The sequence below is a fragment of the Rattus rattus genome, chromosome 16 (genome assembly GCF_011064425.1).
Source record: "Rattus rattus isolate New Zealand chromosome 16, Rrattus_CSIRO_v1, whole genome shotgun sequence".
NCBI classification, from domain to species: Eukaryota; Metazoa; Chordata; class Mammalia; order Rodentia; family Muridae; genus Rattus; species Rattus rattus.
Genome location: NC_046169.1, coordinates 31,002,884 through 31,019,746, shown reverse-complemented (window position 1 = coordinate 31,019,746; position 16,863 = coordinate 31,002,884). Strand labels below are relative to the sequence as shown.

At 46.4% G+C, this 16,863-nt stretch overlaps 1 protein-coding gene across 2 annotated transcripts in view; it reads right to left on the bottom strand.

The window, feature by feature from the left end:
* Nucleotides 1-16,397, bottom strand: part of Anapc5 (anaphase promoting complex subunit 5) — a 33,054-nt gene extending 16,657 nt beyond the window's left edge. The window contains exons 1-7 of one of the 2 annotated variants that reach the window (XM_032886474.1): nt 16,086-16,397; nt 14,666-14,745; nt 13,907-14,016; nt 12,886-13,069; nt 10,159-10,225; nt 4,718-4,819; nt 3,661-3,851 (exon numbers count right to left, since the gene is read on the bottom strand). In XM_032886474.1, coding sequence (XP_032742365.1) covers nt 3,661-3,851; nt 4,718-4,819; nt 10,159-10,225; nt 12,886-13,069; nt 13,907-14,016; nt 14,666-14,745; nt 16,086-16,256 — 905 coding nt within the window. In that variant the 5' untranslated portion in view covers nt 16,257-16,397. The remainder of the gene's footprint in view (nt 1-3,660; nt 3,852-4,717; nt 4,820-10,158; nt 10,226-12,885; nt 13,070-13,906; nt 14,017-14,665; nt 14,746-16,085) is intronic. The other variant, XM_032886473.1, reaches the window with a different exon arrangement.
* Between the last annotated feature and the right edge of the window lie 466 nt (nt 16,398-16,863).

Sequence of the window (16,863 nt, the reverse complement as noted above, 5' to 3'; positions counted from 1 at the left end):
GGAAACATCCACTGTGGAGGCAGGGACGACCCTCTCGGGGATGTCTAGGAAAGGGAATGGTTTTCCTTGCTGCTTCTAAAATGTTTGTTCCAGCTCTCCAATGCCAAGAAGACAGCAAGGAAAAGACTAATAGTTTACTTTCCGTTAAGTTATTTTCTACATTGTTTAAAACACAACAAAACCACAAAAAAACCAACCCACCATATGCAGTTGCTACTTTATCATCATTAAAATAATAAACAAAAGCCTTCAGAAGCATTCTGAAGATTATCATATCTGGTCATTTTTTTCTCTCCTCACATGTCAACTGTCCCCTGAAAAATCAAGACGGTCCCCCCCAACCTCCCACTGTTTATTGCAGTCCAACCAGCCATTCTCAGCCCTCCCTACTGAAAGCACCTCGTCACTTTGCAATGCTTCATTAAATACTACTAGGTGTTGCCTTCTGTTTATTTACTTAATCTTTTTTTTTTTATTTCTTTATTATATATAAGTACACTGTAACTCTCTTCAGACACACCAGAAGAGGGCATCGGATCCCATCACAGATGGTTGTGAGCCACCATGTGGTTGCTGGGAATTGAACTCAGGACCTCTGGAAGAGCAGACAGTGCTCTTAACCGCTGAGCCACCTCTCCAGCCTCTGTGTGGATTTTATTTAACTACTTCACAAACCTCTAACTGGCACAGGTCAGGCCTTATGTTCTTGATTTTCCAAGAGCAAATAAAAGGATGGAAGCTTTACTAATGTCGTCTGCTGGAACCTCAATGGAAGAGTCTCAGTGTAAGAAGTCTCAGAGGGCACTTGCCTAAGGAAAAACTTACACAGTGACTGTTCTTCCAACATTAGCAACAGCCTCACCGGTGCAGTTTTAATTAAGTAGTCCTATGCTGTTTCCTTAACTGCTCGTTCAAACAGAGAAGCCAGCGACCTTCACCTATGCTGCACCTCTTTCAATGCTTTCTATGCTGAGCAGAGTGTGACACCCTAGACTGAGAGCCACCGAGAGCAGGGAGCACATTGTCATACACAGGTCCTCAGTGTCACACTGAACACTGCTCCATTAAACAGCAGGTGCCGCACAGTGCTAGGCTTAGGAGAGAAGAGTTTGAGAGAATGTACAGTGTGCTACAGCAGGACTAGAGACTAACATGCAGAAACCTAAGGAAGGCAAGCAGACACTTTCAGTTAAAGAGCCTGACATGGTGGCACAGGCCTGTGACCCTGATAACTGGAGGGAAGGTCAGGAGTTAGAGACCAGGCTGGGCTACATGAAACTGTCTCAAAAAGGCTCAAAAAGAGCAAAGGGCAAGCAGGTTTCCTCTCTGAAATGTGCTGTGATGCCCACTTAGCCTCCCAAGATGGAAGCAACAGCCTCCTCACTACTCAGGGCTCGGCTGGTCTGCAGCTCAGTGCTGACCACCGTCACCTTCCACTTTCCCTACCTGCAGAGTCAGGAGCATACCGCTCAGACAAACTGTAAGCTCCCACTCTGGACCTTCCCACCACTGTGACTGCCCTCCAAACACAGGCACAGACCACTTGGCTCCCCTATGACTGTGTTCCAATCTCAGGTCAGCAGATGACAGGCAGGACTAACCTGTGACCTTGGCAACTGGGCATGCGCACAGACCTGGAGCAAGACCAGAACGATCCTCCTTCCAGCAATGGCAGCTCCTTACCACAGCTCTCAGCCTGGCCACACCAGGACAACACTGCAGCTACATCCTGTACCTGTACCGTTCTACCAGCTACAGCATCTCCTACAAGCCTCACCCAGTGCTTCTCTATTTTCACTCCTGCACACCCTGGCCCCCACAGTGGAGCTTCGTATGAAGCATTATCTGACAAACAAGCAGCTCTCAAAATGTCCAGCATTACAGGGCTAGGGCTGTAACCGTCAGCAGAGCGCTCGCCTAGCTTAAGGTTCCACCTCCACCACCACATAAACAGGTGTGGGGCTGCCCGGCTGAAATCCCAGCACTTGGGAGGCAGAGGCAGGAAGACCAGAAGTTCAAGGCCAGTTGAGAAACACAAAATCCTGTTAAGAGAAACAAAGGTCTTTGGGGCTGGAGCGGTTGCTCAATGCCAAGGCACTTACTGAACTGACTTGTACAGGGTCCTGTAGCATCCCCAGATGAAACCCTAAGAGGAGTTTATAAAACAAATGCTTCATCTACAGGTCATTAGAGCAAAGAGGGAGTGAGCTACTGTAAGCTACTACGGAATCTCACATAAGCAGTGAGTCTGCAATGTGAGCCTGGGGCCTGCATGTCCCTGCTGCCACCCCGCTCTGGGTTGCGCTCCACACCGCTGTTGTGAGGTTCTGAGGTTCTCAGACTACGTCTGGTGACTCGCAGTCCTACCCTGCTTTGGCAGCCACTTGTGCAGCCAAGGCTCGCCTCTCTTACCTAAGTCTTTTCCATGAGAAGGTGTCCACACACTTGCCTAAATTGGTTTTTTTTCCTTCCTGACTACAAGTTCTCATGCCTTTTCCACAAAGCAAAATAAACAGACCATAAAGCCAGGCATATATTATAACAAAGCCAACCGGTTCCATATCATGGCTGCCTGAACTCATGTAAAAGTGCACGGAACTTCCAAAGTCTGTGCACCTTCTACCAGCGACACACCCTCCTTAGCTTTATAAATACCGAAAATAGCTTCTGCAGCACCACCACTGCCTCCAAAGTCCCTCTGGGAACCCCTGACCTAATGACCTAATTCACTGAATGGCCGATTGCTCTTAGAAGCAAAAAACATAGCAGGCTCGGGCACTGAAGCATGCACTGCTACACAGTGACTGCAGGGGGCACACTACTAAGGAAGATTTTCCACTTACAAAAAGGTTCAATCTGGGAGCCAAAAACAAATTTAGAAAAATCTCAAGTCAGTTTCTTTCTCCATTTTAAAAATAATTTTTTAAAAAAGATTTATTTATTATATATATGTATACTATAGCTGTCTGTACATATATAGGGGAAGATGTTGGAAATGAACTGGGGAAGTCGTTCAAGGGATTAGATCTTAGCTGTCTTCAGACACCAGAAGAGGGCATCAGCTCCCATTACAGATGGTTGTGAGCCACCATGTGGTTGCTGGGATTTGAACTCAGGACCTCTGGAAGAGCAGTCAGTGCTCTAACCACTGAGCCACCTCTCCAGCCCTAAAAATAATTTTTTTGATTGTTTGTTTTTGGCTCTGTTTTATGACAGAGTCTTCTGCGTAGCCCAGACTGGCCGTGAGCTTGCATCCGTCCTCTTCCCTCCAACTCCCCAGTGCGGGGATCACAGACCTGTGCCATCACAAGTGGAAGAGTGTCTTTTTGTTCTTTGAGACAGGGTCTCACTACATACCCTTGGCTGGCCTGGAACTCCCTATGTAGACCAGGCTAGCCTCAAACTCAGAAATCCATGTGCCTTGCCCCTGAGTACTGGGATTAAAAGGGTGCACTACCCCTCCAGGCGGTGGATTATCTTTAAAAACGAGTTTCAGGGGTTGGGGATTTAGCTCAGTGGTAGAGCGCTTGCCTAGGAAGCGCAAGGCCCTGGGTTTGGTTCCCAGCCCCGAAAAAAAAAACAAAAAAAAACAAACGAGTTTCAGTGAACACTGAGATACTGGTCCTCCCTGTCTGCATGGACAGAAGTCTACGAACTTACTAGTGGCCGAAGCGGCAGTGCAGGGCAGCCAGGTTGAGAGCGGCGTATCTTAGGCTCCGGCCATAACCTTCTTCCCCATTACTTTTACCCTCTGCTCCAGTGAGAATCAGGCGGTCAAAATAATGAAGGAGGCTGTGCGTTGAGCTGAAAACATCTTGAACACGGAGGTTGTTTAAGTAGCTGAGGTAATGCTGAAACAAGAAATAATCAGTAGTCTCATGGGAGCCATGGTCAGCGTCATCTTTTCTCCAGGGGCAAAGTAAGAGATTCAAATACTGGCTTGGAACAGGCCACAGACAACAACTCCATTAGCTGTCTGTTCAGGTTTACACACGCACGCACACACAAGCACACACGCGCACACACAAGCACACACCCCGATTCATGTACAAGTTAGAAGTTAATTCTTCTAAACGTTCAACTTAAGACAGAATAGCAGTAAAAACCGACTAGCGAGTTAATTCTTGTCCTTTTGCTTTGAAGCACAGAACTAAAGCAGTCTTCTAAAAGGGATGTCTCAGGTACTGGGAAACACAATAGAACTGTTCTGACGTGAATAAAATCTGATGTCAAATCAAGTATCATCTGAAGTTTACATTAAGAAATTCACGGAGGAACAGATCTAATAGGACATTTAATTTCAAAATTTGTTTGAAAACGCTCCCAAAAGGGAGAAAGGAAAACAATTTTTCAGTCTTCAAATGTTTTTTTTTTTTTTTTCCTTTTCTTTTTTTCCGGAGCTGGGGACCGAACCCAGGGCCTTGCGCTTGCTAGGCAAGCGCTCTACCACTGAGCTAAATCCCCAACCTTCAAATGTTTTTATAATCTATTCGTCTACCATCTCCTGTTTAAAGCCACACCCAAGATGACTGAGAGAACACAGTAGTAGGCCCTTGGCCCAGGGATGGTGGGGAAACCTTGTGGTCTGGGCCCTGCTGTTATCTTGCCAAAAATGTGATTTCTTTTAGAATCTAAAATTTGTGTGGCTCTCTGACATACTGAACTGCAGCACTGTCCCTTCCTTACAACCCAGGAACAAATTCTGGACAAAACTCACAGCTTCAGCAAAATCAGGATTAAATTTCAACAGGTTGTTCAACTCCTTCTGCAAGGAGGCTGGGGTGAGGGCTTTAGTCTCGTCATTCTTCAACAAAGCAGCCTGAAATCACAAGGACAACACATTAGAAACAGGGAACCCAGAGGGAACCCAGGGACTGACACTGGCTGACAGCCACCTCATCCGCCCGAGTGCCTTTTCAACACACTGACCATGTTCACACCAGCACACGCTCCTTCCCTTCCCTTAGACATACGTCTCCGGGCCTGCACTCCTTACCCACGTGCTCCTTTCAGACCTAGCAAACCCCAGTGGGTCCCAGTTACATTTTATACTTTACTGTCTATCAGGTCTCAAAGGCCACGCACGCTCCCATGAGGCCTCTGGACTCTCCCTTCCTGCAGCAGCTGCCAGATCATACTCAATCTATCACTTGAACACTCCCAGCACTGTGAACTCTCCAGACGGATAACGTGTTCATCTCCTGCCCAGTCCTGCAGCTTGCTAGTTCACATGGAGAGAATGAACAATTACACAACACATTTTGCTATGGTTTGGATGTTCAATGTCTCCCTAAGAGACCATGTTGAGGGGTTGGGGATTTAGCTCAGTGGTAGAGCGCTTGCCTAGTGCAAGGCCCTGGGTTCGGTCCCCAGCTCCGAAAAAAAAAAAAGAAAAGAAAAAAGATACAATGCAGAAACAGCTACAGCTGTGTGTGTGTGTGGGGGGGGGTGTGCATTGAGACAGGGTTTCTCTGTGCAGCCCCGGCTGTCCTGGAACTCACTCTGTAGACCAGGCTGACCTTAAACTCAGAGAGCCACTGCCTCTGCCTCCTGAGTGCTGGGGATGAAGGCGCGCACCACCAGCCCTTGGCCTTTCATTTTGTCTTTTGAGACGGTTTCTCCATGTCCCCTGGTTGACCTCGATACGTAGACCAGACTGGCTTCTCAGTGCCCCACCCCACCTCACCCCCACAAAAAGCTCAGAGATTTCATTTTTTTGCCCTCAGTGCTCTTAACCGCTGGGCCATCTCTTCATCCTCCATTTTAACTCATTTACAAAGTCTCAATATGCAACCCAGGAAAATTTCAGTCATTTTTCTTCTCATTATAAAAAATGCCAAAAGATATGAAATGGCTACAAATGAAATTAAGAAGTTAGTAATACTATCAGTTAGAAATAAGACTATGAGGGGCTGGAGAGATAGCCCAGCAGTTAAGAGAACTGACTGCTCTTCCAGAGGTCGTAAGTTTAATTCCCAGCAACCACATGGTGGCTCACAACCATCTGTAATGGGATCCGATACCCTCTTCTGGTGTGTCTGAGGACAGCGACAGTGTACTCGCATACATGAAATAAATACATCTTTAAAAAAAAGAAAAATAAGATTATAAGTAGTATTTCTTTTTTTTTCTTGAAAGGAACTGGCACTTGTCTTTCAATCCCCCTGCCTCAGCTTCCTATGTGCTGAGACAATAGTACCCTCAGACCTGGTAGTAAGTGGTACAGGTGGTAACTTCATCCTAGCTTTTCCGTGTGTATGTGATTGCGGGTATGAGGTTAGGTCTAATGGCCGAACATGTCATCTTAGCACATAAGAGGCGTTTCCACGAGGATCAGAGTTACAGACTGAGACTTTGTCTTAAAAACATGAGTGAGGAGGAAGTGGAGAGATGGCCCAGCAGTTAAGAGCACTGACTGCTCTCCAGAGGACCCTGGTTAATTCCCAGTGCCCATATGGCAGCTCGCAACTGACAGACATACATGCAGGCAAGCCACCAATGTTCATAAATAAAAACTTTAATCCCAGCAGTTGGGAGGCAGAGTGGGATGTAGCCTGGTCTACAGAGTGAGTTCCAGGACAGCCAGGGCTGTTATAGAGAGAAACCCTGTCTCGAAAAAACAGCAAAAACCAAAACAACTAAGAATGGTGTGGCAGGTCTAGCCTATGATCACAGCACTCAGGCTGCACAAGAGTCCTTGTCAGTTTGAGGTCAGCTTGGTCTAGAGAATGTCCCAGGCCTGTCAGACCTACACAGTAAGACCCTATCTTGGGGAACTGGGGTGTTAGATCGGTAGGGGATAGGGGAAATGGTGTTCAGCGGTTAAGAGCACTGACAGTTTTTCTAGGAACCAGGTTCAATTTGCAGCAAGTCAGCTCAGAAATATCCATGCATTTGTTTTCCGGGGGTTCTGCCACTGTCTCGTCCTTCATAGGTACTGCATACATGTAGTTCACACACAAGGAGGCAATGCATTCACACACATACAATATTTTTTTTTTTTTTTTGGTTCTTTTTTTCGGAGCTGGGGACCGAACCCAGGGCCTTGCGCTTCCTAGGTAAGCGCTCTACCACTGAGCTAAATCCCCAGCCCCAACATACAATATAATAGTAATCTTATTTTGTTTTCTTTTCTTTAAAAAGAGATTTATTTTTATTCTATGTATGTGGGTATTCTTACAGGTATGTCAGTGCACCACATATGTGCAGTGCCCACAGAGGCCAGAAGAGGGCACTGGCTACCCTGGGACTGGAGTAATGGCTATGAGCCTGTGCGGTTGTTGGTCCTCTGGAAGAGCATCATGTGTTCTTAACCAGGAGTCTTTGCGGCCCAGCCTGTTCTTCTTTCCACACAGTAACAGATGATAAACTCTGTCTCCTCATCAAACTGTCTTTGAAACAATTTCTACAGCAACACTGCTAACTCTCACTCACATTTATTGCAAACACTTTCTGCCCTTGATTAAGTTGAGAATGTGACGATGCCAACATTGAGTTCATGCTGAAAAACCAACTGTCTCCTGCCTGGTTCCTTCCTCTGTGTCACTAAGGCTTTCCCCACCCAGGGACAGTTAAAACTTAATATGGGGCGGCCTCCGGTCTAATTACAGAGTAACCTGGGTACATGTAACTCTTTAATCCATCTGCAGGGCACCAGGGTGTGAGGTGAATCCAAATGACAAACACTTCCTCCCACAGCTAAGACATGCAGTACCACGTTAGGAAAGCTGGGCTCCACAGCTAAGGAATTCTACACTTGGACTCTGGACTGACTGGTATTTACCATGGGGTAACTCAGTTAGGTTAGGTTAGTTTTTAGACAAAGCTTCACTCTACAGCCCTGGCTGCCCTGGAACTCTATGGAGACCAGGCTATCCTGGAATTCAGAAATCTGCTGCTTCTGCCTCTCCATGGTGGGAACTGAAGACACATATTACCACATCCAGCTAAAATTCAAATATCACATCTTTTTAAGGAAGAAAATTATGAACAAAATAAAAACAGGACAAAAAATTTAAATTCTATATTGTATAAAATAGCACAGGAAAACTATGTAGTCTGCATTAACACAATAATGAAGAACTACGACTTACAGCTGTAAGAAGCACATCTGGAACAACACACACTAGGATCTATAACTGAGCTATATTAAAGTAAAAAAGGCGGGTTGGGATTTAGCTCAGTGGTGAGCGCTTGCCTAGGAAGCGCAAGGCACTGGGTTCGGTCCCCAGCTCCTAAAAAAAAAAAAAAAAAAAGTAAAAAGGTGGGCTGGGGAGATGGTTAAGGGTTTAAGAGCCCTTGTTGCTCTTGCAGGAGGCCGTGCCTCGGTGCCCAGCCCCCACGTCAGATGGCCTGCACCAAGCACCAGCAGCTCCAGCTCCAGGGATCAGGTGCTTCCTTCTGGCCTCTCAGGGCACTGAACCATCTGCACATAACCACATGTGCACATAACCACATGTGCACACAACACACAGACACCTCACACAGACACAAATGCACACACCGAACCATGTGCACATAACCACATGTGCACATAACACATGTGCACATAACGCAGACACCTCACACAGACACAAGTGCACACACTGAACCTTCTAGTTAAGAAGGAAAGGTAGGCACACTGGAAGACAAGAAAACTGTCTATGTCAATAGTCTAGGCTTCACAGTGAGACATCAGCCCTACCCCAAGAGATAAAACCTAACTTAGCTGGAAAGAGCACGTTAATTATTTTATAAACAGAGTAAAACATAATTGTGGAATCCCGAGAGTAATGATACAGGCAGTCACTATACAGCACTTTCACTGGATGTGGTGGTTCAAGCTTATAATCCAAAGACATGAGGCCAGCCTGGGCTATAGAATGAAATCCCATCCCAAACTAACAAAAAGCTCATGGTGGAGGATGTGTAGAAGTCAGAGGACAACTTGTTCTCTCTTCCCACCATGGGAGTCCCAGGACTGAACCCACTCAGGTCATCAGGCCTGGTGACAGGCACTTGTATCCACACACTTAGTGACAGGCACCGTTCCACACAGCCTGTCTGCACCTTTCTCTGTACACGTATGTTTGAGAACATCAAAAGGACAAGTTGGTAGGTGTACAGCCCACTGTAATGCCAGAACTAGCAAGGCAGGGAGGGATCCCCAGAGCCACTGGCTAGCTACACTAGCAGCTTGCGAAGCTCTAGATCAACTGAAGAGCCCGCATCAATGACTAAGGTGAGAGCAATTATGAGCAAGACACCGGACAACACACTGGGGCTCCACATGCACATGCATACAGTGGACCCACACGCATCCACCCTCACCATAGTCATATATACATGGGGGAAAGTTAACTGGGGACATAACTGTCAGGGAATGGTTCTAATGCTCTTTTATTTCAGATCCCAAAAAGTCACGCTTCCAAACCTAAGCTGGCTTCTACTGATAATAAAGAATTGCCATTGAGCCAATGGTTGGGCAGAGAGACAGGGCCAAACTTTTAGATTTTTGTGGGTGAGGGGCCAAAGAAAGAGGAAAGGGGAGAATCACCATGACCAGGAAAGAGAAAAATGAAACTTAAAAGCCTTCCAGCATTGAAAAATCCAGGGAAATGGCCCTAGAGGCCACCTCCCTGATTGGGTCTGAGGTAGCAGAGATGAAATGTTGATTTAACAAGTTGACTCAGGAGAGTTGGAGAGGAGAGCATGTGCTGGCCGGGGGAGGACTAGAAATGCCCAGTCACTGAGCTAGGAAGGCACGTCAAAACTAGCTGGTGCGCCTGTGTCTTTCATCCTTGAGTCCAGAGGGCTCTGGTGAGTGGCTGGAAGCGCAGGCCCTCAGGAGCCAAAGCGGTTTTAACTAAGCCACTGTGCGCCAGTGCTTGCCTGGCATGCACAGGACACGGGCTCAATCCCCTCAATACTACACATTAAGTATATAACTGCAGAAAGGAAGAAGCCAATCTAGGTTACGAGTGAATGGGCTCTTGGTCACACTCCATTATGGAATGAATGTCTTCAGAGAAGAATAAAATGACAGGCAGCTAGGAACCATAGCCACTATACCACAGTCTTGCAAATAAACGCATTAACTTTAGAGGGACATGACAATACAGAACATCACAGGTCTTAATAAACAAAAAAAAAGCTCATGATAAGCTATATGGAACATACCTGCTGAGAAAGAAAAAATTCTGCTTGTTTTTGGGACAGAGGACCACTGCAAGATACCTCCTCTTCTCTGGAAAACGGAAACATAAAATCATGTAAACTCTTTAAACGTTCAAGGCAAATTACAGTAACACGTCCTTATAAAGCCACTTCTCATAAGGCTGGACAGAAAGAGGGGACGTTCAAGGGCAGCCTAGGCTTCATGTTAAAAAGCTATTTAAGACATTTTCAATGTTTAAAATGGGGGATTCAAACACACATCTGTAGATCACACGATAGCAACTCAATTATCCACTGACAAACAGTAGATAAGCAAATACATGGTATGTACATGTAAAATGCTATTCAGCCTTTTACAAAAGGAAGTTCTTGGACTAGGGAGATAGCTCAGTGCTTAGAGCAAGTGTTGCTCTTGCAGAAGACCCAGGTTTGACAGCTACATGGCAGCCTTCTGGCCTCTGCAGGCGTCTGATACACCATGGATGAATCTTCAGAACACTGTGCCATACAGCCCTCGACCACAGTTCCCCGACTCCTAGCACTCTTAATCCTGTGACTATGCCAGTCTTTCTTTCATTAAGACCGGCTCTTACTACACAGCCCGACTACCCTGGAACTCACTGCCTAGCCAAGGCAGACCAGGAACTAACAATCCTCCTGCCTCCTTGATCATTTCCTAGTCCCTGCCTAGTGGTGGAACTACACACATTACCAAATATGGCTTCTGTTTCACTTCTTTACCATGCTGACTCTCTGAAAATTCTACCTCATTAGTTTAAACTTAGTTCCCTATCTACCATCTGTCCATCCCTACCTACTGGTATGAATGCGGGAATTTTCTCCTCCTTGCAGAGTGAACTGCACCAAGCCTTGAGCCTGGCATAGGGAAGCGCTCAGCAAACACTCACAGGATAGCTGAGTTTGGGAGACTGACACAGGATTTCCTTAGAGGAAAAGCTGCAGAGGCAGCCCCTCGCTCACAGCCTCAGGGGCTCCACAGTAAGCTCACAGGGTGTGTGTGCTCTCCAGGCCTGCACTCGGGCGGGACATGAATGCTGCCGCTGAGCCACAGAGCTGAACACAACACGAAGCTAACTTCACTGTCTGCTCTGCAACTGGAGTCTTAGACACTCGACCAACAGCTAGGACCGAGCAGGCCAGGCTCTAAATGTTTGCTTCTCTGGCACTGAATGGTGAGGCCTCATTCACAGAAGGCGGGGTCTGTACCACTGAGGACATGCTTGGCCCTGCCACTCTCAAATAACAACTGGAGCTCCCAGGGGTGCTCACACCTGTCATCTGTGTACCTGAGTCTAAGGCCAGTCTAGACAAGCGAACGAAGCCCTGTCAGAAAAATAAACAGCGGGGCTTCCCTTCAGAAAGGGGGATGTAAGGCGGGAGACGCGCAGAGCTCCCAGTATTACCTCATGAACTTGTGTTTCCCTTTTCCAGAGCTAATACTAATTCACCAGAAAAAGAAATTCCCTATAGAAAGCTAAAAAAATCCCAATAACTACAAAAAGAGAAGGGTAATTTCTCTTCCCATATAATACAATAAAATAAAATTACAAAAGGCTAGAATTACAACAGAAATTACATGTCTAGCATGTGTGAGATTGTGGGTTCCAGCCATACCCTTGGAAAGAAAAGAGAAACTATGCACACATAAAAATTTTAAATTTTCCTTTTCATTGTCAAAAAGGGCGCCAATTAACTATTATAAAAAAATAGCTAAGAAAAGGCTCAATGGTGGGGCACCTGCTGAACACACACAGCCCTGGACCAAAAACTGTAAAAGCAAAGCAAAAAGTTTCAAATAATCAAATTAGTCAAGAAATACAGGAAACTATCTTTTTTTTTTTTTTTTTTCCCAGCTAGGGTTTCTTTATGAAATCCTGGCTGTCCTGAAACTCACTAGGTAGACCAGGCTAGCCTCAAACTAATGGAGATCTTCCTCCTGCCTCTGCCTTTTGAGTTCTGGGGTTAAAGTCATGCATCACCATACCTGGCCGGAAACTTTTTTTTTTATGTATGATGTGCATATAAGTGCTCATGTTTGAGGCCAGCCAGGGCCATATAATGATTTTAAGGTCAGTCTACATAATGACAATATGTGCCGCTGCCCCCTCCCCCCAAAAAAAACAGCTTGTAGAAATCCATTATATTGTAAGCTAATTTTAGGACATTTTATAGAGACCTGAATATGGTGAATGCCTGTGCTTTAGGAAGCCCTCAACTGATTCTCAGACTCTGATGATTGATGACCCCACAGGACAGAAACCGCACATTCAAACCTAGAAATCTGAGTAGAGTACAAAGACAGGAGCAGGGAGGGCTCAGGGGAGCCATCAGGTGAGGAAGATGATTCCTCAGGCAGACAACAATGGGCCTTTATACCTAGGCCTGTCAACACTTCTCCCTGGTCACAGAAGTACAGAGATCATCTGACAGACACCGTGTCCTATAGCCACCCCCATAAGCCCAAAGGAAGGGAGCCATGGATCCACACTGACCTTACTCTCCTTCCACCTGTGGACTGCCCACTTGTGCCTCCCACCAGCTGATCCAAAGCCACAGGACACAAAACTTCAATTGTAGCCTGTGGGCTGACCTCCTGGACACCCGGGACAGAGAAGGGACGGCCAGCTCACGGGGTCCAGACCAGAATGGACTGCAGCACTTTTACTGAGGCCGTAACTGGAAGAGGACCCTGACAGGAAGCCGAGTTACCTGACAGACACGTCGAGCTCCTCCTTCTCCATCTGTCTCTCTCCATCCTCTCTGTCCATGTCAGCGTCTTCCACTGTCTTTTTCTCCCCGTTCTGGAAGTACTGCTGCAGGGCAGTGTACAGCTTGAACACTTGACTGAAGGAAAGCTTGCTGTAGGCCAAGATCATGTGACGCAGAAACAGACCTACGAGAGAGGACCACAGAGGAGGCGAACCATTAACTGACATCCCAGGACTCGGCAACAACTCCTGCCCCATTCCTCCTTCAGAGGAATCGTAGGTGCTGCCCTCCGCTTGGAGTGCTCTTCCGGCATGCTCCGGCCAGGTCTCAGGCCTCTCGAATCTCCACCCCTCCAGGCCCCCATTTTCTCCACAGCTATTCAAACTCTCTGAAACTACCACAGTTACTACGTGTGGGTCTAGTCCAAAGCTGAGGAGTAATTACATCATCTTATTTACTGATTTCCTCTGTAACATCTGCCACCCCTCTTCCAGCACAACTCAGTCTCTGTAAGAGGAAAGTCTATGTCGACCTTGTACATCAAAGACCTGGGAACAGGAGAGCAGTAAACAACTGACGCTGACTAACATAAAAATGGCCATGCAACAGAGTCAGAGGGGAGGGGCATGGACGGTTAGTAGAAAAGCATCAAAGAAGTGTCACGTATGCACGTACTTCACATACTAAAGGAAGAGTGTGTTTTTACTTACCTCGCTTCCTAAGTTTGGCTGCTGACCCCCACTTACAGTGGCACAACACAGGCAAGTGGTCTGCAGGACTGTGAAAAGAGCTGGGTAGCACCGAAAGACCCCAGAAGCAGGCTAACTACTACAGATGAACCAGAGGTGCTTTCCCGCAAGGTATGGTTAAATACAGAACAAACAGGAAGGCAGTAAATAGAAACAACAACACAGCCAGCACCCTAGCCTGCGCGTTCATGTACACCAGTCATGACAGATGCCCCCCAAAAAGCTGCTCACGTCAGTGGAAACACTCTCTGCTCTTCTGACAAATTTCATACCTACTACACTTGTTTTGTGAACCTCTGGTTCAGTTCCAGAAAAGGAATCTGAAAGGTCATCAAAAAATTGTTCCAGATCCTTCAATTCGCCTTCAGCCATCAGTTTGATTCTGAATGAGAAAATTGGGATGCATGTTTTAGCAAAGCCTGCTGAACATCTTCCACATTTCATATTTCTGAATTACTAACAGTTCTGCTTTTCAAGGTTTGTTTAAAGCTGTGGCTTCTAAGACAAACTTTATAATCCACTTAAAATGTCACTCCCATATTCCCCAAGAGTATCGTACACTGCTCGCTTACTGTATAACACTCGTCAAAGTAAAACTGGAATTATCTAAAACAACTATATATAAAGGAGGTTATTCCACGTGAAATAATACACCTGGGGGGGGGGAGAAGAACACATAAACCTTATGTCTAATGTTAGCCATTTAAAAAATCTCAATAAGGGTTCTTAGAAAAACAACCCCTCGAGTAAGCCTAGCTTTAGTTCCCCATGTACCCCAGCTGGCTTCCAGATCACTCTGTAGCCAAGGAAGAATTTGAACTGCTGCTCTTCCTGCCTCTAGCACCCCCCCTCCAATGCATAGATTACAGTTGTATCCCACTATGGCTAGTTTAAAGTGCTGGGCAGAGAACCCAGGCTTTGTGCATGGGAGGCAAGCACTTTCCCAGCAGAGCCACACCCCTCTCATTTTAACAGCTACCCACTCCTTTGTAGTCTTTCTTCACCCAGCCCTTTGCAGAAAGAAAGTTCACCTGATCTGCACTGAATTTGCCAGCTGAGGACACGATTCTTCAATTAGTTTGTACAGCTTTGACAGTGTAATATCTGGGCCCTGCGTAAAGGAGAAACAGGAAGGTTAGAGATAGCGGGCAAAGGGCTTCAGACTGACAAACAACTGTAGAGAGGCATTTGTCAATCACTCCAAATGATAAATATGGACTCCGGATTTTTCCTGACTATGCACAACACCAGGACATACTTCACAGTTGTGGGTTTTTTTGGTTTAGTCAATGGAATAGTATTAAAAAAAAAAAGGAAAAATGAACAAGATTCATAGGACAGGCTCTCTTTTCTTTGTCACTCTGTAAACAGGCAACACTGAGCCTATCTCCTTCATCAGTTAAATGGACTTAATAACCGTCTCCTTTGTTGATGGCAAAAGTTAAGTGAGTGAATGTGAGGGACTTTGTTTTTACCCGGGAGGCACTAAACAAAGGTGAGCGGTAGTTCTCATGAGTATAAACACATCTCATCCTTTCCTGAACTTGGGAAGGAAGGCTGGCTAACCCCAGAAGCAATACCTTCTCTACACGAGGCTTAAAATTACACACTGGAGCCATTTTAGAAAGTTACTGTTGGGGTTGGGGATTTAGCTCAGGGGTAGAGCGCTTGCCTAGGAAGCACAAGGCCCTGGGTTCGGTCCCCAGCTCCGAAAAAAAGAACCAAAAAAAAAAAAAAAAAAAATAGCCTATATGGCTGGGTACACACCTTTTAATCTCAGCATTCAGGAGACAGAGGCAGGGAGATCTCTAAATTGGAGGTCACCCTGGCCTACAGAGCTAGTTCCAAGACAGCCAGGGCTACACAAAGAAACCCTGTCTGGAAAAACAAACAGAACTAAAACTGCCTGTATGTTAAAACAAGAACAAAAAACCTTATCGAATTATGTTGGTTATCTTAGTATGAACTATATTATGCAGTTGATAAAAAGAATATTCTTTTTGTCTGACATGGCAAGAGCTCCAAGACTTGTTAAGTGGAAGAACATTTAACAAGTAGCATTTATCAAGGTCCTTTTCAAACTAGTACTCGACAATTAGACGGATTAATAGTGAAACTCTCTGAAAACAAAGCAGAACTGGACAGCATGGAGTATCCCACTTTTCAGACGACCAAGGCTCTCAAACAGTTGCCCTACCCCTAATCACTCAGATTATACAGGAGCCTAATGTGGACCTGCAAAAAGAATTCACGCTGACCATAGTAGGTGCACAATAGACGTCAGCTAGAAGCATTCACGTTATTTTTCCAAATTCCTCCAGAGCAGAAAGTTACAAGATGAACCCCGCCCCCCAGGCCCCAGGTTGGACCTTGCCCGCCCCCCCCCCAGGCGCAGGGCGGGGCCCACAGGAAGCGCGTGGAAATGAGCGGGAAAGAGTGGGCGCTTCTCACCTGCAGCAGTGGCAGGAGCAGCTGGTTGAGCTTCCGCCGCTCCACAAGGCTGACGGCACCCTCTCCCGTGCGGCCCATCTCGTTCAGCAGCACCAGGACCGCGATCTTATAGGGCGTCACCCAGTCCTTGATGCCAAACAAGTTGGCGTGCACTACCCCGTTGGTCATCATTGGATTGAAGTATTGGCTCTCGTGGACGCTGGCAATGACAGGCCTTCAAGGCCTGCCACGCGCCGCGCCCACGAGCCGCCTTACGCCATGGCGGCACCCGCCCGGCACCAAGCCCGCCCAGGACTGTTTCCCACAGCAGCGGGTCCTCCGTGTCTCGGCGTGCCTTCGACCAATCATACAACACAAAGGAGACTGACGGCCAATCAAAATATCCAAACGTTAATAAGGGGGTGGGACATAAATGGTGTTTCCAGAAATCGATTCCCTACAGGAACGCTCAGCCAAAGTGAACAGGTTCCTAGTCGACGTGGACAGGGATCCGATAGAATGAAAGAGGCAAGGATTTTGGTTAGACACAGAGTGAACTACAGACTGTGTGTGTATTCGTCTAATTTGATCTTCCTCCCCCCCACTCCCATTTTTTACCTCTGGCAGTACACAAGGTTGAACACGACGCCTAGTGTATACTAGGGAAACTCTCTAACAAAGACCTTCATCTGAAAAGTCCTCCCCTTTTTGAAACAATAGCTTACTTAAGACACATAACTTGGCTTCGAACTCGCGATTATCTTACTTGTTGGCGATCACCACAGTAACTGAGATGATG